Source organism: Diadema antillarum, unplaced genomic scaffold (genome assembly GCF_040938485.1).
Source record: "Diadema antillarum isolate AM-2024a unplaced genomic scaffold, OU_Dant_1.0 scf00000028, whole genome shotgun sequence".
Lineage (NCBI taxonomy): Eukaryota > Metazoa > Echinodermata > Echinoidea > Diadematoida > Diadematidae > Diadema > Diadema antillarum.
Window position 1 is genome coordinate 4,119,901 of NW_027270917.1, and position 23,810 is coordinate 4,143,710.

General features: G+C 40.9%; 1 protein-coding gene across 1 annotated transcript in view; it reads left to right on the plus strand.

Annotated features, from left to right (window-relative positions):
• The window catches only part of LOC139737209 (copine-3-like), a 139,223-nt gene that overhangs the window by 68,332 nt on the left and 47,081 nt on the right, over positions 1-23,810 (plus strand). Inside the window, exon 4 of the mRNA XM_071647888.1 lies at positions 4,521-4,595. Within this exon, the coding sequence (XP_071503989.1) occupies positions 4,521-4,595 (75 nt within the window). The remainder of the gene's footprint in view (positions 1-4,520; positions 4,596-23,810) is intronic.

Genomic DNA, 23,810 nt, shown 5'->3' on the forward strand with positions numbered 1-23,810 from the left:
AAACCAAACCCTGTGTCTTGAATAGTCTTTCTTTTTTAGTTTTTTGATGACGATGTCTATAAATGGACACAAGCTAATCTCACGTTGCATGCTCTGTTGGAGGTGTGGAACATTTGTTTACAACCAGATGTCCGGTAATTTCGGTCTGAGCAGGCTAAATTGGGGTGCTTGTGTTCTGTGGGCCTTCTGCTTCTTGCTCCATTGCTCATTGTGCCACCTTTCTGCTCATAAAGTGATGATTAAAGCCCACTAATGTAAAGGAACTAATTACGGATTCAGCAACTATGTCAAGATATGCAATGAAGGTCAATGTTCAGCAATAAAGAAAAAAAAGGCATAGTTCGAGAGCATAGTGATGACAGATTACATATCATTTTAAAATAGGTAGATGTAATAGTTGTAGCCTCAACTTACTGAAGCAATTTATTTTGTGTGTGTGTGTGTGTGTGTGTATGTTTAGCTTTCAATGGCATATAGATGGTAGTATTTGTTGAGTCAGTCGTGAGAGAAAAGAAAATGGATGCTTGTTTGTGTTTATGGTAAATGTGCTGATGATAAACAAAAGGGCGAGCAAAAGTTCATTTTATGGAGGAAAAAAGGACTAAGTGTAAGAGTCAAAATATATGCTGGTATTGTTATATATGACTGCATTTTTTTTTTCTTTTTTGCAGCAAGTCAAGGTGCAGGACTTCTTTGCTTATTCTGTTTTTATATTTCCTATCCAACCATATCCCCTTTTCAAAAAGACTGTAAAAATAGAACATGATACTTGTGCTGCCCATAAAGCTAGCCCTTTAATAGCATCTAGCCAGGTGTTCTGCATTATATTAACTTTATTATTAGCTGTAGAAAAGACAGGCTTGAAAAACATGAAGATGACTTGTGTTGAACCCCCACCCCAACCATCACCAAATTATGTGCATATGCTATCTGTATAGGCATGGTGCCAGTTCACTCTAGAAATGGCTAAATGCAGTTATCAGTACAAAATTGTAATGGACATATTTGTGATTCCCAGGGAAATATGTAGCATAATATGCACTCTTGTTTTTGCTCATTATAAATAGTGAGTGCCAGCCCAGATGCTAGGGTTAGTGAAGTAATTCATCAGCCATCGCTGTGCCACTTTGCTGCAACCAATTACAGACAAGTTTCCCATTATCCCTCACAAGTGGTGAAGGGCTCATAACAGATATCCCCCCCCCCCCCCTTTGAACTGTCTCTATTTGTATGCATGTATGTTTTAGCTATTCCCTGATGTGCTTCCTTAAGTTGGCTGGAAAGGCCTGAGGGCCATAGTAATTTCTGATTGTTTTTTTTTTTTCCAGCCTGGCAAATGAGGGAAAGCACATTAGGGGAAGCCTGGTTTGTTTTGTCTTGTTTTGTCTTGTTTTGTTTTGTTTTACAGTCTTGTATTACACTTGATTTGTTTGTTTATATTATTCGCTGGTATTGTCCCCTGCAAATGCCAAAAAGATAATAATAATGGTGATGATGATGATGATGATAATAATGATGATAATAATGATAATAATAACAATAATGATAATTGTAATAATAACTATAATATTAATTGTAATTATAACTATAATAATAATAATAATAACAATGATATAAGAAAAAAAAATCATAATAATTATGATAATAATAGTATTAATAAGAATAATAACAACCATAATGATAATAATAATAATGTTAAATCTCTCTAGGGAAGGCACTGTGTGAGGTCACAATTGATAGGTAAAACTGGTCACTATGAGCCAAGAAAGGGTTAAATATAGTTTCTGTGTAGAACCATGAAAAGTAAAACTGTGCAATCTACATGTGTAAGTTGAAATAAGCCAAGGCTGAGTTGCACAAGGGTTGAAGCTGGGTCAGACAAAAGTAGGAATGTTTTCTTCTTTTTTTCTTCTTTTTTTTCTTTTTTGTAGAACAGGTGACTCGCTGGCTTGACAAATTGGCCGAGTTGATTGGCCGAATCAGCCCGAGAGTGGCCCAGAACTTTGCACGCTCTGCAGCGTAGAAAATGACATTTATGCATCATTGGGATCAGTAAACATTGCGAGACGGCGGCATTGCAACTGACGCAGGCCCGAGCAATTACGTCCGAGGAGGGTGCCTCAGACGAAGAATCGCGGGATCTGGGAAGGGGGGGGGGAATGATGCACGCTTTGTAGTTTGAATGCCACATAAACTGGACCTTCCTGTCTTGGGACCAGCCTATTATGAAGAATGGCAGACCAGGGAGGGTTTTTACCAGGGGCCCTTTCTCAGAAACTCAAGCTGGTATTGAATTCTGCATCAGAATCTTTGATTGATCAATAGCTAACCACCCCCTCCCTTTTCCTCACATGATGGGTTGCAAATGTTGCAAACATGGATGTCATTCTGCAGTCTTTGCCTTGACATGAATGATGATGGCAATGGAGGTAAATGGTTGAAGCTGTAACTGTAGCTAGAGGGATGAGTGGAAATAAACTCTTTGTTGCTCCAAGTGATAGTGCAAATCGTGAATATGTTACAAGATTCTCCACATGGTACAGATTTTATGCAACCGATGAAAAAAGACCCATTGTATGACAAGGCAACACATACACATACACAAACACACACACACACAACACACACACACACACACACACACACACACACACACACACACACACATAATAATCAAAGTTTTCAAATAAAAGGGAAGGATAGTCTTTCAGGTTCACATCTCACCCTAAACCCTTTCTGCGCCAGGGATGTAATGTGAAAATGTGATGTTGAAGTTTGATTCATTGAATTACATGTATGTAGTCTATGTTTGGACAAACTTTGGATGAAACTGGACTGGCTGGGTTTAGAAGGCTACTATCCTGGATACAACAACTTTGACTTACATGCATACCATTCATTGTCGTAAAGTGCGATGACAAGAGGTGTTTCAAGAAAAGCTTTTGCTGTTGTTGTGTATAGAAGTGAAGGGCAGTGAGTTAAAAGGATCGTATAGTTTTGGTTGAGACCTAATTTCAGGTTTCTAACATTTTTTTTGTGAGATAATGAGAAACCTCCTATGAAATATGAAAGTGCATGTAATTCCATGAGGAATTCAATGTTTATTTGATGAAAATTGGTTTTGAAATGGCTGAGATATCCAAAACAGAGCGATTCTTATAAAGTGTGGGACCCACACTTCATTACAATCGCTTTGTCTTTGTTTTTGGATGTTTCAGTCATTCCAAACCCGATTTTCATCAAATAAACTTTGAATTCCTCTTAAAATGGTATGCTCTGTACTATTTGATAAGTGCTTTCTTGGTATCTTGCAAAAACTTAAAAGCCCTATTCTCATCTCCATCAATACTGTACCATCTCTTTAAGCTCAGTCCATAGCACATGTGCCTCATGATCCAAAGGACCCTGATTCAATTCCTGAATCCCACTGAGCAATGATGTGTGTATCATACCGTCCCCTCTAGTAAGAGGCAAAACCACTCTTTCCCTCGGATAGGACATAAAATGGAGGTCCTGTGTGTGAGAGAGAGTCAAATCCCACGCACATAACAGATCCCGCTTCATTTATTCATCGCAAAGTCCAAGGCGTTTAACCCGGTGAAGTGGTCCCACCTCACATCCAACTGGACCCCATGGAAGACCAGCTATTGCAGCTGAATATGGGCTATCCAGCCATCTTCTCAGATGGAAATGAAACAAACAACAAACAAAAAAAAAGTTCTGGTATAGTTTTTTTAATATGAGCAGTCAAGATGGTCTTGAGAAGTTCAGGGTCCCGTTGCATAAAACTTTTTTAGCAACCTTACCTGGCCTTCAGGTTTTTGCCCAACCTGAATTTTTAAAGGTTGCTAACATAAGGATGTAAAATCTGTTGCATAAGAACTCTGGTTGGGAGCTTCCAACCGGAATTTTGTGATTTCAACCGGAAAAAAATCTGGTTGGAGTTTTATGCAACGGGCCCCAGGTCTTTTACAAACCAGGGGTCGCACTTAACTTTTTTTTTTAAACTAGCCAGGCGGACTACTTAGAATCAATTTTGACACTGAAGCAATATTTTGGCTAGCCAGACGGACTAGTAACTTCAGAATTTTATGATTTTTAGCTAGTCCGACGTGATTTTGGGTGGCCAATGGCCAGTGGACCATCGCCAATTTTGAACCCTGCAAACTACTGAAGACTTACCTGGCCTGTCAGAGCATGGCTGAGCATGGCTTGCCTGATATGATCTGTCACTGAGATCTTTGCAACATGGGAAATCAATGGTGCCACAAGCAGATGTTTTGTATACCATACCTTTTTTAAAAAATTTTTATCCATAAATTTTTGTCACTTGAAGAACTGAAGCTGGTGAAGAATTTTTGACACCCGAGGGTGAAAAATAGTACCTGTGTTACTCAGACACTTCTTAGATATTCAAATTTCCTATTTGTCTTTATAATCCTTGTTGCTTTGAATTCAGAATTGTTTTATGAGAAATTTACTTGATATATTTGCATTATTGTCTCTGGTTGCTTCAATAGGTTGTATCTGGAAAGAAGACGGAGAGGAGCCTACACATGAAAAATGGCAAACCAGCTGGAAAGGGAATGATCATCGTGAGTAAACTTGCCATTGTTTTCATATTGTTCCATACTCGGTCAGCCCCATTTATTCTTGGTAGGCCTTCAAAAAATCTTAGACTCATGCTTACTTTGCTTAGTGTCATTTACATATTCGTCATTTTAGAAAGAAATTTCGAATACTGTACTATGTGACATGTTTTTCAATTTACTGTACAATACCAACGGCTTTTCAGTCTTTGATGTACATTGTACACTCGCAGGTTTTACAACGTGTAGGTACTGCCAAAACTTGAGCTTCATCTTTGTATTGTATTGTATTGTATTGTATTATTTATTAAATCTGACCTCTGGTTTTGAGTGTTTGAGAAAGATTAACCAGGAAACCAATGTGAAGGCTTTGTTTGATGGTCACAAGGATAATTTTTAAAAAATATATTATATATATATGAAAAGAGATTAAAGAAAAAAGAAATTAGTTGTGTGTCAGTGTTAGTCTCATATACCCATTAACATGTTAGTAGATTTTAGTGTGTATAGTAATGGTTGTTTTGAATCCTGGGGTTAGCAACATGCCCCAGGGAGTGCAGGTGGTGCATATGTTACTGTTTATGCTTGCAATGTCACAGGTAACTGAGGAATGAAGTGCCAAGTCACGGCAGGAAGCCTTAGACTACACTCAAGACTGTTTTGCCATATAGTTTTGTCTGCACTTTAAACCCCTTCACGTGTAGGAAGCTTAATAGGCATGCCTATATTCTTGTGCATGTTTTGAAATGCAGACTAATGGGAGGGGAAGTATGTGAACTCACCAATGTCCTCTGCTTATCTAATGGCTTCGATCCCCCGCATGTGATCTCGTGTGTGCTGCTCTGTGCATCGGAAGAGATGGAGTTGTTGAGTGAAGAATTCCTCCCCCCGTACTGTGCGAGGAATCCTGATCATTTGATGATTGTGATGGGGTAAACGTACAGTGTGTTCAGTCTGTGACTTTGTAGACCTTGATTGTTGAGTTTGAATCAGTTTTTGCATCCACCCAACCCAGCTGTATTCCGTGGGGATATGTGAAGCTCCAGTAGCAATTTTACTCTCTTGAGTTAAATGCAGCAAGGAAAAGTTACACAAGCATTGTATGCACAGTTGTACATCAATAAATCATCCATCATTTATGAGCAGTCTGCTTTGAGTCTCTATATATCTCCCCTATGTCCAATTATCACTCTTCTGTTTTCCCTTTAATGAAAATGTATGTGATGTGAAATCAGACACATGATGATTTGCCTGTCCCCACCAATTTCTGTGAAAACTTGCCGTTCGATTGGATATCCTCATTTATCTGGTGTCCAACAGATGTGACAATCATCATGCTATCACAAGAAATGATGAGTTGTAGCTCAGAGATATGTAGCAGATGTAGTTAATACTTTTGGGGACAAAATCCTTTGGAGGAGGCAGAGCAGTCGGGGATGGGGATGGGGTTGGGATGGTGGTGATGTGGTCAAAACTGCAATAGAGAGTTGGGTTTAAAAAAAAAAAGAGTGAAGGGGCAAAATGAATGAACACACATTTGGTGCTGGATGTCCTCCCAGTTGGCCATAATGAGGATCTGTTGGAGCACGCGAGACGGAGAAACATGATCGGAACAAGTGTGACTTGGCCCAATTTCGTGCGATTCGGAGAGAACCCGGAGTAAATGAGCGGCAGCGTGTAAGTCAATATTCTCTGTGCTGGTAGCGTGAGAGGCGTCGCCTGGGGCAATCTGGCCCCATTGAGTTTCCTGGATCCGTCGTAGGAACCATTGTCGTAAAGTGCTTTGGAGGTATCATGCATTCATGGGGACAGTGCTCCAGAAATAGAAGCCATTTTGGCACTATTTTAGGAATCAACCATAGCTTTAAGTAACAAACTGTCATCGATGCAACTTATCCAATTAATGGCATCCCCATCCCCCCCCCCAAAAAAAAAAAAAAAATAAATAAACAAAGGGACCTGATCATATATCTTACTAGGCATATGCAAGCTACTTTTGAGTTGGCATTTGGTAGTGGTAGATTTGTATTTGTTTTGTCTTACAACGCAAAGATAACAGCAGTTTAATCACAAACCTTCCATGAATTATGTACAACGGTCTACCATGTCTTTTCTCAAAAGTTGCCATGGCGTTTTAAAGGGATGTTATATAGTATAAGGTGGGCTTTTAACTTTTTGTGACACACTGAGAACCCACATATGAAATAGTACAGAGCATACCATTCTATGAAGAATTCAAAGTTTACATGCATTTAGTGAAAATCGGTTTCAGAATGGCTGAGACATCCAAAAACAAAGTAAAACAAAGCAATCGTAATAAAAGGTCTGTCCCACCGTATATTAGGATCGCTCTGTTTGGATATCTCAACCATTTCAAAACCAATTTTCATCAAATATTGAATTCTTCTTGGAATCACATGCTCTTTCAATTTTCATTAGAGATTTCTCATTATCTCATCCAAAAATGTTAGAAACCTGAAGTTAGGTCTCAACCAAAACTATACGATCCCTTTAAATTGAAATCATGCTGAGCGTGGCATGGAGTTGCCCTTGAGGATGGGAGAAAGAACAGAAGGGGGACATTGATACCTCTAGATATTACCAAAGTCTCCATGACTTAGTTATATCTTACCGTAGTCCCCATTACTTAGTTCATACCTTACTGTACTCAATACTGTAAAAGTGGAAATTTTCGCGCATTTCGTGCAACCAGAAACTAGCGCGAAAATAAAAGCACGCGAATAGTTTTGCTTGCCATATGTTCCTGTGCTTGGTGTCTTGATTCCGCGGAATTAAAAACATGCGAAACTCTTCTTACCCGGCCAAGTGCGAAAAATTATTAGAAAATATCCACTTTTACAGTAGTCTCCATGACTTAGTTCACATCTTCTGTAGATGATGGGACGGAAGGTGAGCTCTTACTGGGTCATCTACTTTTTTCTGCCCCCACAATTTCTGGAATAATTCTCTGTAGTATCTAAGCTAAGTGATTCACTCATTACAAGCCCATTTTTCTTCATCTTTTTTTTTTTTTGGGGGGGGGGGGGGGTTATCTAATATATATCATACTGTAAAACCAGAAATTTTCATGTGCATGAAAATTCAGTGAATTTTGCAAGGAGCTAAAGTAAAATGCATGTTAAAGTTGTTCATTTGTTTTTCCTACATAAGGCATTGAATGCCAGTGGCAATTCGCAAATGTTTCTGTTTTTACAGTACAATTTTGTAATGAATGTACTGTTCTTCTTCCAGGCACACAAAGATATATTACCCTCATTAAGAAAGATAGAAATTGTTATCAGGAAAGTAATATGGTCTCATTAACACCCCCCCCCCCAAAAAAAAAAAAAAAAATGTTTTATTAAACTGCCCTGCTATCATCATTACCCCAGCATAGCCAGGTACCCATTAGTACACCTGGGTCAAGAGGGACATACAGTACTGAGTAAAAAACATTTCCCTGCCCCCCATATGTACACGCAAGTTGTGATTCAAACGAGGGACTTCTTTGTAAGAGTCTAGAATTTGTATCTACTCTCTCACAGTGCTCCCGCATTCACCGGCCCAACTGATATGTATACAAACATACACACAAACTCCATCACATACTAATTTAGGCCTTGGTGTGCTTTGAGTGCCAATTGCCGCAGTAAACCCTCTAGGGTTGTACACACTGCCCATACTGTAAAAGTGGAAATTTTCGCGGTGTTGTAATTTTTGTGCATTTCGCGCAACCAAAAACTAGCGCGAAAATAAAATCATGTGAATATTTTTGCTTGCCATATGTTCCTGTGCGTGATGTCTTGATTCCGCGGAATTAAAAACACGCGAAACTCTTCTTACCCAGCCGAACGCGAAAAATTAGTCGCGCAAAAATATCCACTTTTACAGTAAGTCTCAGAAAGGGTTAGGCATGTACAAAACACATCCCTCAAATATGATAAGGGTGTTTGGATGATACTTAACATGGAAGTTATATCTGCCTTTAAATTACCATGAGATGCTTCTCATCAGAGCGATCTGTTGCTATGCTGCCTGAAATTTGTCGGAGCTGGAGGAACGTAACGTGTTGATAGGGACATCATTCTTTCGTAGAATGATGCTTACACCATGCAGGCACTGCTTATGAGATTCAAGGGCATCACTTTGTGTTTGGTCACCTTGCTCCCACACACCCACAGTAATCCGACTGCTTTCCTTAAATGACCCTGAAGAGGCCGTGAAACCGTACCGAGTGGAGTGTGAACGCACCCTGGACCGCTGTCAGGCTGACGACACTGATTGGCAGAGAGGATTTGGCGGTGTCAGATCCTGTTTGCTGAGATGCTTCTTACAGCGATCATAACTTGTTTTTAAACCCAGTCACATTGGCTTCCCACCCCCAACTCTGCCAAACCCTTCTACCCCCACCCCCAGCCCCCAGTTGGTTCTTTCTTGACAGTGAGTGGTAACTGTGTATACCTACACAGGCTTTGCACCACTGGTAGATTTGTCAGTGTGGCTTGTTTGAAAGAAAATGTAATAGAATGACACTGTCTGTTCATGCTTGGGTGAATGTATGTGATTGTCTGTGGTGAAAAGTTTTGAATTCTTGTGGCATCACTCCGAATCCGCGATACCACTCATCGCTACCAACATAGCAAACGAATAACCTCCTCAGAGACCCGTTATTTGACTTTCAGGTAATACAGTGTTGGATGAAACAGTGACATACTACACTACCCAGTGATCTTGTATCATGTTAGCAAAGTAGTGTCAGCTGTACCCATATTTAATGGAGTAGAGCATCTTCTATGGCAGTCATTCAAATTGATATCCAAAAGGTGAAAGCGTTTTTGCTGAATAGTGAGAAGGGATAAAATTACAGTATTTCAGGCTTGTGGATTGGAAGTGTGACTGAAATTTGTAAGAAAAAGACACACAAATCTAGCAAATAGAGTATTGGCTGAGATAGTCTTATAATCTTAGTGAAGATCTTCGTGTGCTGTCTTAGATGACATGATGACATGGGTTGTGCCTGAATAATTGTAGGAGCAGGTGCTTCAAGTGTCATTGAGTAAAAATGCAGACAAATTGCATTTGGCCAGATGAGACTCGTTTTCAGATGGGCCCCAGGAGTGCTGGAATAATGCCTCCTCATCACACTGAGCAGCAGGAAGAAGTCAGCAAGGGATGATGAGAACATTGCCTTCTTCCCGTCTCAGCCTCTCCCACCTCCCCCTCTTCCTTCAGCACCTCCTCTACCTTCCCACCCTGTCCTCCTGACCTCCTCTACCACCTTCTCTTCTTCCTCCTCCTCTTCCACTTTTCCTCATCTTCTTCCACCTCCCCTCCACCTCCCTTACCACCTCCACCTCTTCCTTTTCTTCCACCTCCCCCTCCTCTTTATCCACCTCTTCTTCTTCCACCTCCCCATCACCTCATTCACCTCCTCCTCCTCCTCCTCCACCTCCTTCTCCTCCTCTTCTTCCTCCACTTCTTCCTCTTCTTCCGCCTCCCCTCCCACCTCCTTCATCTCTTCCATCTCCTCTTCCTTCACTTCCTTCCCTCCTTTTCTTCCACATCCTTTTCTTCTTAGATCTTCCTCTTTTTCTACCTCCTCCAACTTTTCATCCTCAACTTCTCCTAGTCTTTCTCCATTCCCTCCACTGCCCCCTCCACTTTGCTTCCTTGTCCTCCTCATCCTCCTATCTTCCCTTTCCTTTTCATCCACTGCTACCTCCATCTTCCCTCCTCTTTTGCATCTCTTCCATCACCTTCCTCCACCTTTAGTTCTCTTCCTTTACCTCCTGTTGTCTTCCTCCTCTTCCTCTTCTTGTACCTCTTCCACGACCTCCTTCACCTCCTCCATCTCTTTGTCAACTTCTTCCTTCCCCTACTTCCACCTCCTCTTCTTCTTTTTCTTTCTCCTCTGCCCTAACATTGATTCAGCTGAGCCTCTAGCCAGGCTTTTCATTGGGATCCTGTGCGCTGAGCGAAGAAAGGCACTGTACTACAGCCATATGTCTCTCCCGTGTTTAAAGGCTGTGTTAACTGGAAAGCTAAAAGCATATCGTCTGTGGAGGATGGGGTTTAAGGAATCAGGAGCATCATAAACAAAGAGGGTTCACCCTTAATGTGTCCATGTGCTTACTTGCTAAACTCTTTTCCAAAGCATTCTGTAATCTACCCAAACTTGACCTAATTGTGGGTTCGCAATCCCACTCGGGCGTAGCAATGTGCCTCAGTCAAACTGAAAAGCCACGATGGCACAATAGGAACTAGGGGGATAAGGTACTATGAAACCAGAAATATTCACATCATGAAATTTTCACATATTGGACCCGACAACCTTTTTTAGCAGCATGAAATTTTTGTGAATTGCCACTGGCATTCAATGCCTATAGTGTGGGCAAGATCTTTTGCATGCATTTTACTTTCACGAATCTAGACTCCTCACAAAATTGGTGAAAATTTGATGCTTGTAAAAATTTGTGGTTGTGCAGTGATCTCTATTCATTGATAGTTAGTTTCCAGATAGCTGTGCCATTCGGCAAGGAAAAACATGTCCAAGGGAAAGCATGTCAGCATGTGTGCCAAGCAGGGAGCATAGAACAATAAGGTTACATGGCAGACATGGCATACAGTCGGAATATTTGTATGTTGTCATGAGAAAACATATGCCTGAACACTGAATGCTCTTGTCTTCTTGTACAAGGTGGTAAAAAAGATGGCATGAGCTCTCAAAATTACAGGAATTTGTTGGCAAAACAGAGAAGGCAAGTATGATTGTTTTGCGACACGTATTGTTGTTATGCCAGGTACCATTTATGGGCCAGACTTTGTGAATGATTTGAAAGAAAGAAAGGAGGGTCACACATACAATCTGATCCTGTCCATTTTGTCTATCTTATTTTTTTTTTTTCGGGGGGGGGGGGGGGGGGCTCTCAATTTTCGAGTATCCCGCTTGTGGAATATTTCTTTAGTTTGTACTCATTGCGGATTCAGAGGTGATAGACACTGGAATGACATAAGATACATTTGAGATGCTGTATCAGTGAAGTCTCTGTTGGTTCTTCCTAGGTTTGTCTTGGGTTTCAGGAACTGGTGTATGATGGGTGGCCATTGTTTTACCAATGAGGGCAGGACATAGAACAGTGACTGAATTAAGATACAGAGAAGGTAGAACAAACTAAGGTATACAAGAACTTAAAGGAGACAGTCTTTGTAGAGAATTTTCACAGAGTAAATTTGGCCCAAAATGAATGTAATCAATGAATTTTGTTTGAGGAAATATATAAGTGAAGGAAACAATAATGTGCAAATAAAGCAGCCTTATGTTCTCTAGCTGTTAGCAAAGAATTTGCGTAGAATTTCAACAAGAGAACTGTGGAAATGACATATGTTAGGGATTAGATTTCTTTATATCTCACACAAACTGATTCATATTGTCACAAATGTTGTTCTGATGTGGGAACCCATAAAATTTCAATTTTAGAGTATGTTATGGAGGTATCTACCAGGTCCTGCAAGCAACCGTGGGGGGCTGCCTTTAATGTGGCTGAGAGTCTCAGACGTCACGGCTCACGCCAAATCAAAGGCACCGTGACGCAGACCCGATCCGAAAACATGGCCGAGACGGCGGGTCACATGACCCCTAAGCAAACATTTTTCCTCCGTGCCTCTGGCCGGACGTGAGTTTGCTGAGCCGCGGACCAACTGGCCAAGGCAAAATATGCACGTCGGAAGGCCTGCAAATATGAATTTCTGAAGCTCGTCGGGTGCGGCTGAGACTCACAGCACATGAAAGAAGATAGGAAGGATTTTTTTTTCCATCTTGGTGCACAAATATTTCCACACAGTCCTTTTTGGGCAATATCGAACAATGTGAAAAATCACTGTGAAATTGAGTCTGCCTGGCATTCTATCTTTTTTTTCTTTCTTTTTTTGGCCTATTATTATCAGCCACTTTCCACGGCTTTCAATAAAATGGACGCCAAGGTAATTTATGCTCTTAGAACCAGTTCACGGATACAGGGGTTTTTGCCCATATTCAGATCATGGATACAGTGATTTCTGTCTGTGCCTTGAAGCAAGACCTTATTTAAATCTGTCATGATTTAAGACTTTACCGTGACATGAGAAAAGTCTCTGCTCGGTTCAGAGGCAAGAATGTCGCAGGAAGGATATCAGAGTCATCGAAGCAATTACCATGATTCAACTAGATCACTATTTCTAAAAGGATGTGATCAAACCTGGGATTGTTAAAAGTTTTTGTATGGCCTGAAGGTGTGATTTGTGGCCATCCCTCTGACGTTAATGACTACCATGGATGGCATTGATGCTGGTCCAGTGATGAGTGTAATAATGGCTGGTGAGATGACTGGCCAAGGTGTTTATGATACTGGGGTTGGGGCGGATGGTTGGAATATTTGAGATTATAGTGAGATTAAGTTTCAAAACCCAGGTAGAGTTACTTTGAAGCAATGATAAGATGAGCTTGAAGAAGAAACTGATTCCATGTGAGAGTTTTAATGACCCCTCAATACTGCATCTACACAGTCGAATGGTGGTACAAGTTATTGAGTTCATTATTGTACCAGTGGTGACGAAGGTGATAATAGAAGTTGATACTCTCAATGAGAATGGGATTCCATCGGGGAGGGAGGGGGGATGGATGCTTTCTATGCGGTATGGAAGGATGAAGGGTGATAGCTGTCGCCGTGTGACATCTCCCCGAGAGTATGAACGTGCTCTTTTGGGGCCCCCTAGTGTTGTGCCAGCGTTTAGGTCTAGTGTTGGGGAGGGATTTGTTACTGTCAGCTCCAGTGTGGGAGGTACTCATCTTCCTGATTAGAAATGGCAACCATACCGTGTGGGTGGATGGCACAAGGGTGGTGGGATGGGGGGATGGGGAGAAGGGGAAAAGATGGGAGAGACAGGGTTGCTGAAAGGGGGGGGGGAGGAGTACTGTCCATCTATTCATAGCAACCCACCCTCTGGTAACATAGCCGCTGCCTCCTCAAACTCAAACAAGACAATGGATCTCGGCGAGCACTCCACAAATATTTGTCCATCCCCCTGGCTAGGGGTCATGTCACCTTTTTTTAGGGGGGCAGAGTGCTGAATGTGACAAAGAAGGCCTCTCTAGGAGCAGAAGAACTTGACGTTCCTCGACTTGGTACTGACTTTAATGTTCCGGCAAACAGAGGAGTAAGAGAGGATGACCCTGAGGAATTTGCCAGCACCCATGCGATGGGTCCTTGCCAAAAAAAGTGCAGTTGCTCTGGACACGCTCGCTAATTAACCTCAGTCCTTGCTTTCCGGCTTCTGTGTCCATGCAGAAATCAAATCAATGACAGCCATCCATGGCAGCTAGGCAGCAAGTTACCTGTTCAAACAGTTTTTGTATCTCATTCTATTCTACGCTTACATCGCAACCCTCACGTCATAATATTTCTCGACAAGTAACCTTAGCGGTAACATAAAAATTGGTGTTTGCTTCTTTTTTTTTGCCTTATAAATGAAAACCACCCAAAATGTGTTACACATCAATTTATGCTCTGACAGGCTATCAGGTTTTGTGCCCGTAATTTGCTTCCCAGGAGCTTCCCTGTTAGCACTGGCCAATGAGTTTTGGCGGACGAAAGTTACGTCGACTTGACGCACATGTTTCATAGCTAGTGAATCAGCTTTCAGTTTAATTTGCTTGGCATTCCTGAACGCGTGTCCGACGTAATCAATACATTTTTGTGCAAATGACGAAATTGTGTGTGGGTGGGATTGTTTCCTTTTTACCTTTTCTTTTTTTCCTCCCTTTTCTGTCTCATTCTTTCTCTCTCTCCTCCTGTAAAACTATGTAAACCTTCTTGGTATCATAGCAACATTTAATGTGATTGCTTTGCGTGGGAAGACGGAGTTCATATTCTGTGTATACAAACGACGCAGACTGACTTTGGAACATATACACAAAATTAATTCCTATGGATTTCATAGGATGGCGAATAGTGCCATGTAGGATACTCCATGGTGATGTAACATTAACATCTTCCCCCCCCCCCACACACACGCACACGCGCCTGGACATCCCTGTGTATTTTTGATAGACTTGTGTCAGAGCTTTACCTTGTGAGCTTTATCAGAAAGTATGATGAGTTTGATATGAATGATTATTAGGCCCAAACTTTGTGTGCCTTTAATGCCACCTATTACAGGGGAAAACATTTTTCCAAGTGTGAATGTCATGTGTGGGGAGTGATAAAAGTTTACCTTTGAATATCTTTTGTGAAAGTATCAGAAAAGTGGCAACAGATCTTCTGACACACATCGTGATCATGTTAGACGATGAAGGTTTGGTTTTGACACATTTGTAGCTGAGACAAAGAATTTGTCTTTTTCACTTACTCTTTTTTTTACCTGTCATCGTCACACAAATCTCAGTAACCTCTCCCCATAATCTCTATTGTGTTCTCATCCCCTTTGTAAAATATTTTCTCTGCCTCTGTTGTGCAGTTTAATCATTAGATCATTCAAGCCAGAAAATACTTGGAAAGGACGTATTGTAAGGCAAAGTTTCAATACAGAGGTCAGGGCCCCGTTTTATCAAAAGATGTAATCGATTATTAATTTCCTTACCACACAGGCTGCCATAGACTTATGATAGAAATCAACTATATAATCAATTATAACTCTTCATAAAACAGGGCCCAGGTGCATACTGTAAAACATGATATATTCGCGGCACGAAATTTTTCGCGAATTGGAGCCGACGGCCTTTTTCGCGGCAAGAAATTTTCGCGAATTGCCACTTGCGTTCAATGCATATAGTATAGATAATAAATTTCGCGTGCATTTGAATTTCGCAAATCTTGGCGCTCGCGAAATTTGCGAAATTAAAATGCACGCGAAAATACCTTGTTTTACAGTATATTGTCTCTTTTAGGCAGAATAGAAAATGTAGCCAATCACTGCTCGACTACTCCCCGGTTGTGACCCAGCCAAGAAGTTTGAGGGGATATTAAAAATTTCACTTTAAAAAAGAACCAAAGAAACAATGAGCAAGCATTCAGGAATGACGCTTTTTCCCCACAATTGTAGATATTGGTGAACTGCCAAGCAATGAAGTGACATCATGTGTTAACTATTAGAAATTTGACACCACCAACATGCTGTAAGTGTCATGGGCAGGTGATGTGACCTTGCCTTTTAGAGTGCATTCCTTAGGGTATATCATCTCTTTCATGATCTTTCGTAAAATTTGAAAATATTCCTATTCTCCTGGAGAAAGGTGGAGACAAAATTGTCATCGTATATTTTGTCATACATCCATCTGTCCATCTCCATAAAACATATTTTGTTGAGATAATTTGAATGGATTTTCTGATATTCTATATGCTATTTCGCACAGATTAGACTTTTGTTTTCTTTTTAGTAAAACACCTTCAGGTCCAGGGTCAGTAAACTGTGGCTAAAAGTGACATGTCTTGTATTAATTGCAGCTCAGAATATGCACAATTTATTCAATTTTGAGGGAAGAACAGAAGTTTATGACTGCCTCAATCATAGTGTTGAGAGGTTGAACTACATGGTCAGAGATCACTTGACTTCTATTGGAAATGCCATTAGAAATGCCAATGCCATTCACATCTGATGATATTGCATCTACTCTACCTACCCAAAATACAATCCTCACTTGCCCCAACCCCCTCCCCCCCCCCCCAAAAAAGCATTCGATATAAGTGTTGACATGTTTTTCCTCTGAATTTGTCATTGTTGATGCTGCCAGTGATTACTTGTTGGGAGCAATGCACCCAGAAAAGCGCAGATTTCCAAGTAAATGCGGCCATGATAATGCGGTCGAATTCATAACAAACCAGTTGGACACTAATTGCTCACTGAGGCAGCCGTTTTATATAACTGAGCATAAACCTGAAGGGATGTGTTATTGCCTATCCTCTTGTCAATGCCTCGTCAATTAATTGTCCTACGACTGGAGGACCGATAGAATGAATTTGAGGCGGGATGGGGGGGGGAGGAGGGAGGTTTTTTAAGGGGGCAACGCTATCATTTCACCTTTATGGATTCTTCAACAATTTTCTCTTATTGTCGTTGTCATTGTTTTTTGTTTTGTTTTGTTTTTTTCTTTTCTTTTCCTGTCGTCTTTCCGACATCTGCCAACGTCCACGGGAAGCCATCTTCTCCGAAAAGAGACAAATTGGCAAACCGCGGCAATGACGATAACAAGATGATTTATGATCCAGCAAGTGTTGGTCGTCGTTCATCACTGTTATTTGCATGTCATCGCCACTCAATCATACTTTCTGCGACAGCTTGCTCGCCTTCAGAGAAAGTCAAACTATTTACAGGGGAAAAAAACACACAAAATAAAACAGAAGCTACTCATCCCATTGACTGCTAGAAAATTTCCAAATCCTCTAGATTCCAACTGATACTATCTATGTGCCTGTACTTGCAACCATATTTCAAGTGAAGACATAATTCATTGGCTATGCATGTGATGTTTGTGTTATTGATATGATTCAGCGGGATTTAGTCTATCAGCAGAAATTACAGGGCGGTGATGTGGCTCAGACGGTTCCTGAGATTCTGTGAGCAGTGTTGTGAGTAAAGCATTCTGTCCCCCCTAGTAAGAGACAAAATGCTCTCTCCCTCGTATAGGAGATTAAATGGAGGTCCCATGTGTGAGTTAGCCAGGACCCACGCACAGAGAAGATTCCACTTCATTCATTCATCGCAATTACAGAGCAGGGTGCTAACCTCGTGAAGTGGTCTCCCTGCCTACCCACGCAAGAAAACGGGCGAATGATGCCAACCCCTCGTGGTTCGCCCCAGGTGACTAGCAATAGTCAGCAAACGGTATCAACCAGGCACATTGTGCCATTATGACTTCATGAAGTGAAATTACAATGCTATGAAAGTATACAAGTGAAAAGGCTTGTGACTGCCTTGCTCAAACAGATGCCGTATAATGTTATGTTTGGACATTTGCTAAATTGATGACTTCTGTGATTATTGCCACTGGAGGTCATAGCTCGATGCTATTAAATGGCTCCCACTCAACACCTTTCCCCTCCCCCCCCCCCCCCCCCCCCGCCATCCCTCTTCAATTTAAGAACGATACCTCAGTGCCACAGTTCTGTTTAGCAACACAGCTCTGCCTGTGTGTGGGTTTCTACTAGAGTCGATTACCCTCTACTTGTCTATTTCATGGATATAGCCTTGATTTCCAATCAAACTGAGGAGTAAAGTGATGGGACATAATGCAAATGATTATAAGACGGTAATCCGGGAGGAATCGAGAGTGTGATACGTGTCCCCATGCCATGCTTCTGGCAATACGATCAAATTTTTGCTGTTTTAAAAAGGGGTTAGATGTGATCGGGGGTCTTTTCTTCTTTTTCTTTTTCTTTTTTTTGCAGCTAAGCTTATCAATGCCGAGGTTAACACTTAAGTGCTTTTAAACTACCTGTGTAATTTTCCGTGAATCAGTGAAAATGGCAGCATGTTGTCAGTGTTGTGCTTATGTGTGGGTGGTGTGAGGGGGAGTGTGTTTGTGCCTGTAGACTAAATTAATCAAGTGTTAAAGTGCATGTGTGAATTAGGCCTATCATCATAGATATCAGTAATTATCACTTGTTCGCACTGCACAGTTTTTCACTTCATCTTGGTGTTTAGTTCAGGTTCAATAGGATGAAAAAATTTCTCATACATGAGGTAAAAAATCTTACCCTGTTGCATTTTTAATGCTCATTGTGTGGTGTAACAGTTGTACCTTTGAGCTTTGAAGGGCTTTGTAAAAACAGGAAAAAATTAAATCCGTATGTAAATGCCTCATTCAGGCCCCTGAAAAGTTTAGCATTTGTTTGGAATTACTACACATCAAAAGTATAGAATTGGTAGACCAGCCAGGGACTGCAATACAAACTGTACCTGCAGGCTGTCTGCACCTGAGGCCAAAAACATAGATTTGTATTTACGAGATGAAACCTTAATTTCATCACCTGTATGTTAGCCTATACCAGCGTATTCACCAAAGTAGAAGCATTTCTTTGTTGTTGATAGTTATGGTTCAAATAAATGTAAAATTATGCAGCCGTGTTTAGCTGGTATCTAGGGGATCATGAGACTCTGTGAATAATATAATATGTGATATCACCAGTCTGGTATAAAAAGGGTGCCATATGCTAAGTATTGCTGGAGCAGAGACAACGTCCTCCTGCCAGTCACATGACAGTGTGGATATGAATGGGTGCGTTTGAGCGCTCTCCTAAAGCATACCGTGCTGTACCAGAGGAACGCTGTTGATAACACTCCCAAAGTATACTATACCACACCACGCCAAAAGTGGACCCCTTCCCGATGTGCTCCAAAAGTGTACCATGCCGTACTGCACCATTCCAGAAAGTGCTAGAACACAAAGTGGTCCAAAAGCGTACCGAACCAGCTGTTGACATGAGTCAACAGCACAAGGAGTTGATTCTCTTTGTTAGGGACACCTGTATGTAGCTTTAATTGCGCAGGATGAATGCGATGGTTGCTACAAAACGTGAGACCTCTCTGATTCGAGTTCAGATTTACTGTAACTCATGAGGTACGCTATCCTCGCAGAGCGCTCAAACACTTCCAATCTGACATAATGGTGTGGTTCAGTTCGGTTTGGTTCTCTTGTGAGTGCTCGAACTTGGCCATTGTATCAACTTGGTTGGGGAAGGGCAGTTCGGTTTGGTTCTCTTGTGAGTGCTCGAACTTGGCCATTGTATCAACTTGGTTGGGGAAGGGCAGGTAATGGGGGGGGGGGGGGGTACAATTACCATTTTCTGCTTCAGTTTGGTTGAAACAGAGTTTGGTTAAAGACACTCAGTCGTGGCGAGTGGTTTGTGCGGCACGGAGATGAACGCAACACGCTGCGTCACTACATATTGTATCAAATGTAGTGACCCCGAATGAGAATAGCGCTGGTTCAATGGGTCAGCGAACAAAACGTAAGAGTTCTGTGGGCTACAAGAGAGCTCTCTGTGCTAATCTCCTAACCCAAAATGGCTGTCCGAGCGAGCCACGGGAGCTTCCGAAAGGACGCACACTCTCAGTGCGCATGCGCATGAAGAGAGGCCAAAAGAGCCACGCGGCTTCTGACCTCTCTCCTCCAATCACCGCAGCTCGCGGTGACAATATTTGTGTATGATGTGTACACACACGCACACACACACACACACACACACGCGCGTCTTCTGGCCTCTCTCCTCCAATCACCGCAGCTCGCGGTGACAATGTTTGTGTATGATGCGTACACACACACGCACACACACACACGTGTCTCAGTGGCAGCATTGTTCCACACGTTTATGGATATACACGATTGTAGCACCGAGTCTGGCATTGCGCAATTGCATGCACAAACTTCGGTCGTTCGGAGTTTACGTACCATTAGGGATTGCGATCAGCTGCCTTTAAAACAGAACTCCATTAATATTATTAGTCCCCCGTGCCCCATTCCATGAAGAGATTTGCAATTAGTGTATGTCTCAAGAATGAAGTGGTGCCCTTGATGAAAACTGTCAGACAGACAGATAGACAGACAGACAGAGACAGACAGAGACTCTAGGTATGTGACACCTAAAACAGATGGTAAGAGCATCGGTATCGGATGAGCTGATGCTCGTCGGGGCGTGAAAACCCCCTCGTGAAGAATACATGATGCGCATCAATATCATATGAGCGTTTGTACAATGCAGAGCACTTGTTCCGTCAATGCTCCCCGCTATTAAGCAACGTCATCTCCAAATGATGCATTCTCACTCGTCATTATGAGACATGCCCCGTTTCACCTGCGCAAGGTGGACCTGGAAGAAAGCAAGAGCAGCCAGAGCTTAGAGATGAGAGGCAAAGATACAAGGAAGTTGTCCATCACCCCTCTCTCATGGCGTAATCTGCGACTGGAAGGCAAATTTGTTGAAGTACATGGCAAGGTCAACCATCTGCAAAAAAAAGAAAAACGAAAGAAGAAAGAAGGAGAACAGTGATTTAAAGGACAAAGTCACCTTAATATACATGTGGATTGAGAGAATGCAGCAATACCAGCAGAACACATCAGTGAAAGTTTGACGAAAATCGCACAATCTGTTCAAAAGTTATGAATTTTTGAAGTTTCTGTGCAGTCACTGCTTGATGAGAGAACTTCTATGGCTTATGATGTTACATAAGGAAAATGTAAGGAGAATTTCACAAGATTTCTTCTTTTTTTTTTGAAAAAAAGTGTACATTCAACTTGTCACTGACGTATGCCAAGGGTCATATCATTCCCCCTGCCTTCTGAAAGAGGCAAGTCAAGTGTTCATTTATTATGCAAGAAAAGTGAAAATATATCGAATTAAAAAAAAAAATAGTGGAATTATTGGTCAGAAAATATGATTTTGTAAGAATTTTTTGTACATTTTTTTTTACACCAATGGGAGAGTTAGGGTATGGGATTAAGTCATCTCCACCTGTTCTTATTGGAGAATGCAATTATGACCAGTATCACTATTTGATGAAAACATGTCAAATTCTAAAATCTCAATATTTTTTTTCCTTGTCCAATTTTAATGACTTCTGCTCCTGCTACTCTGATTATCAGATGTTACTCTATGTATTAAAGTCAACTTAAAGATGGTGTAGACTTGCACATTAAGTCTGCTTGGCTCACGTTTTTATAGCTTGAATGAATTCTGATGTTAAAAAAAGGAAATGATCCTCATTCTGAAGTTCCAATGCACATTCAGATTCTTCTATCCGGATTCGTGCAATGTATTTTTGGAAAGTATTTGTTAAGATTGAAAGCTGTATTTTTTTCCCCTGGTCATTAATTCCGATGATGAGGTAATGTGATCCTTTTGAATGATTGGGAGGAGTTGCAGTGAGTGGTAGTAAGGGGCTTGATGGGGGCGTAATTGGCCATCAGAATGCTCAAAGTCGGCCCAGGAGTTGCAGTCATCATCGTTAATCAAGGTAGGTGTAATGTCCCTGGTTTTGTGTCTCGGAATGACTATTTCTTCGTGATTGCTTTGGGGAAAGCGCAACTCCAGACATGACGTATGCGCATTCAACTTCAAATAGGCACGGGGGATGAACGGGGGGCTTGTGACGTCTACGATGAAAAAAAAAAAGATGAAAAGAACAAAATTGCTCGATATGTTTGCAATAGCTGGTGAGAATGGGGGGTGGGAAGGAGCAAAACAAAACAGAAAGAGAGAAAGACGGAGAGAGAGAGAGAGTGAGATTGTGCGTGTGTATACAGGCAAGGCAATACCGGTAAACGTCATCGAAGTCTCATCCGTGTCGACGTCAAAACTGGGGGTCGTTAAGTGGATCCGCACGCAGCCAGTGTGCCATGCGTATTTACCCTCGCCATCTTTGTCCGCATGGTAGTAAACACAAGCTAGATCTCGCGACGACGTGAGCGTCTCATGCAACTACACTGAATATCCCTGTTCAGTTCACTCTTTCTGTTAAGGTTGTACTTAAAATAATAGGTTAAGTTCAAGTTTGAAAAATGTCCCCTACAGTAACCCCCCCCCCCCCCCCCCCAAAAAAAAAAAAAAGAAAAAAAAAGTGCCTAGTAAGAAAGACATTGTGTGTATAACTTGTGGGTCCATTTTAAAAAGTATGACAGAAAAATGCCTTGTGTCTCTTGGGTACATACACATATCTACTCGGGCAGTGGTTAAAGTGACATATAAAAGGCACTATTTACCATTTGCAGATGAAGCAAAAACCCAGCTTTACTGCTTCAAGATAGTTCTAAAATGTGAGTCAGTGATAGAAGCAACCAATGTAAAAATGTTTTTCATTATAATCAATGTTAAGTATTGTTCAACATACAAAATGTGAACAGTAGTATAATTTTTTTTTTAAAGAGTAAACCATCTATACTTACGGTTTATTTAGAAAAATAGTGATATCTCCTTATATTTTGGGCTTTATTGTGAAATTTTTGCATGGTATGTTTTGTGATTCAACTGACTATACACTCATGCATCAAATGTGATAACTTGAACATTTTATAAATCACTGCTCCCAATGGTAAACAATACCTTTAAAGCCCATTGTATATATATATATATATATATACTTTTTTTTTTGGGGGGGGGCATTCTAAGTTATCAAAAATCAGAGTTTGATTCTGACATCTGACCTTGGTTTAGAATGGTTGATTGTACTGTAAGACTGTAAAACATTTTTTTTCTTCTTTTATTATGGGGAAGAATTAGGGGATCATTTAGCCAATCATTACATTTGACAAATCTTTTTCATTTAAAGATATATATAAAGCATTATAGTAATTTGACAAAATCATGTTGTTTTTTTTATCAGAAGTTGTATAAGTACGGACTTCTAATGTCAATCTCCAGATGATGTACTCTTCACATGATAATAAATTCTTTTTTTTAGATGTGACGTTCTTTTAGATATTAAAGCAACCCTGTATTACGCTTGGGGGAGTGTAATGAGAAACACTAATGAGGTACTGTATACACCAAATGTTTCGTGAGGTTTTTATTTTCGCGAATTTTGCGAGTCGGGTACTATTTGCGAAATTAAAGACACGCAAAAATATTGACTGTGATACCGATGTGAATGTAACGTATGCATAAAGTACATTTCTTTGTTCAGTACAGACTCCACGATCGAAAATATAACCACTCACGAAATTGTCGGGAATTCCCGATTCGCGAAAATTTAGACTCGCGAAATATTTGGCGTATACAGTACATAGTTATGTATACATAAAACTTGAAGGTACACTTTGCTAAGATGTCACAGTAGTGTGTGTTTCTTTTATAGATAGCAGTTGTTTGTTTTTTATGCCTATATTACATCATGATAGCTGGCTTGCAGAAATTCTATAGGTCATAACACTTCATTACTTGCCATAAATCTAATGATCAGATGTTTCTGCCTTATGGATTTCATTTAAAGTAACCGCCTCTCCTGTTGCAATTTCTGCTGTTAAGCATTACTCTAGAATGATTCTCCAAGCCTTGAAGAGAAGAAGATCCTTTAAGTCCCTACTATTTTTTTTTTAGTTCCTAATTTGATTGGAGATTTTATGGAACTTGCACAAGTTCCATAAAGATCGCAATGCTTTCTACTCTCGTCTGCGACCTTTCCACTATTCCAGGGACCCGATAGTAACAGCTAGCAGACACTCCCTCTCTTGATGCTTAATTACGAATCTGCATCATT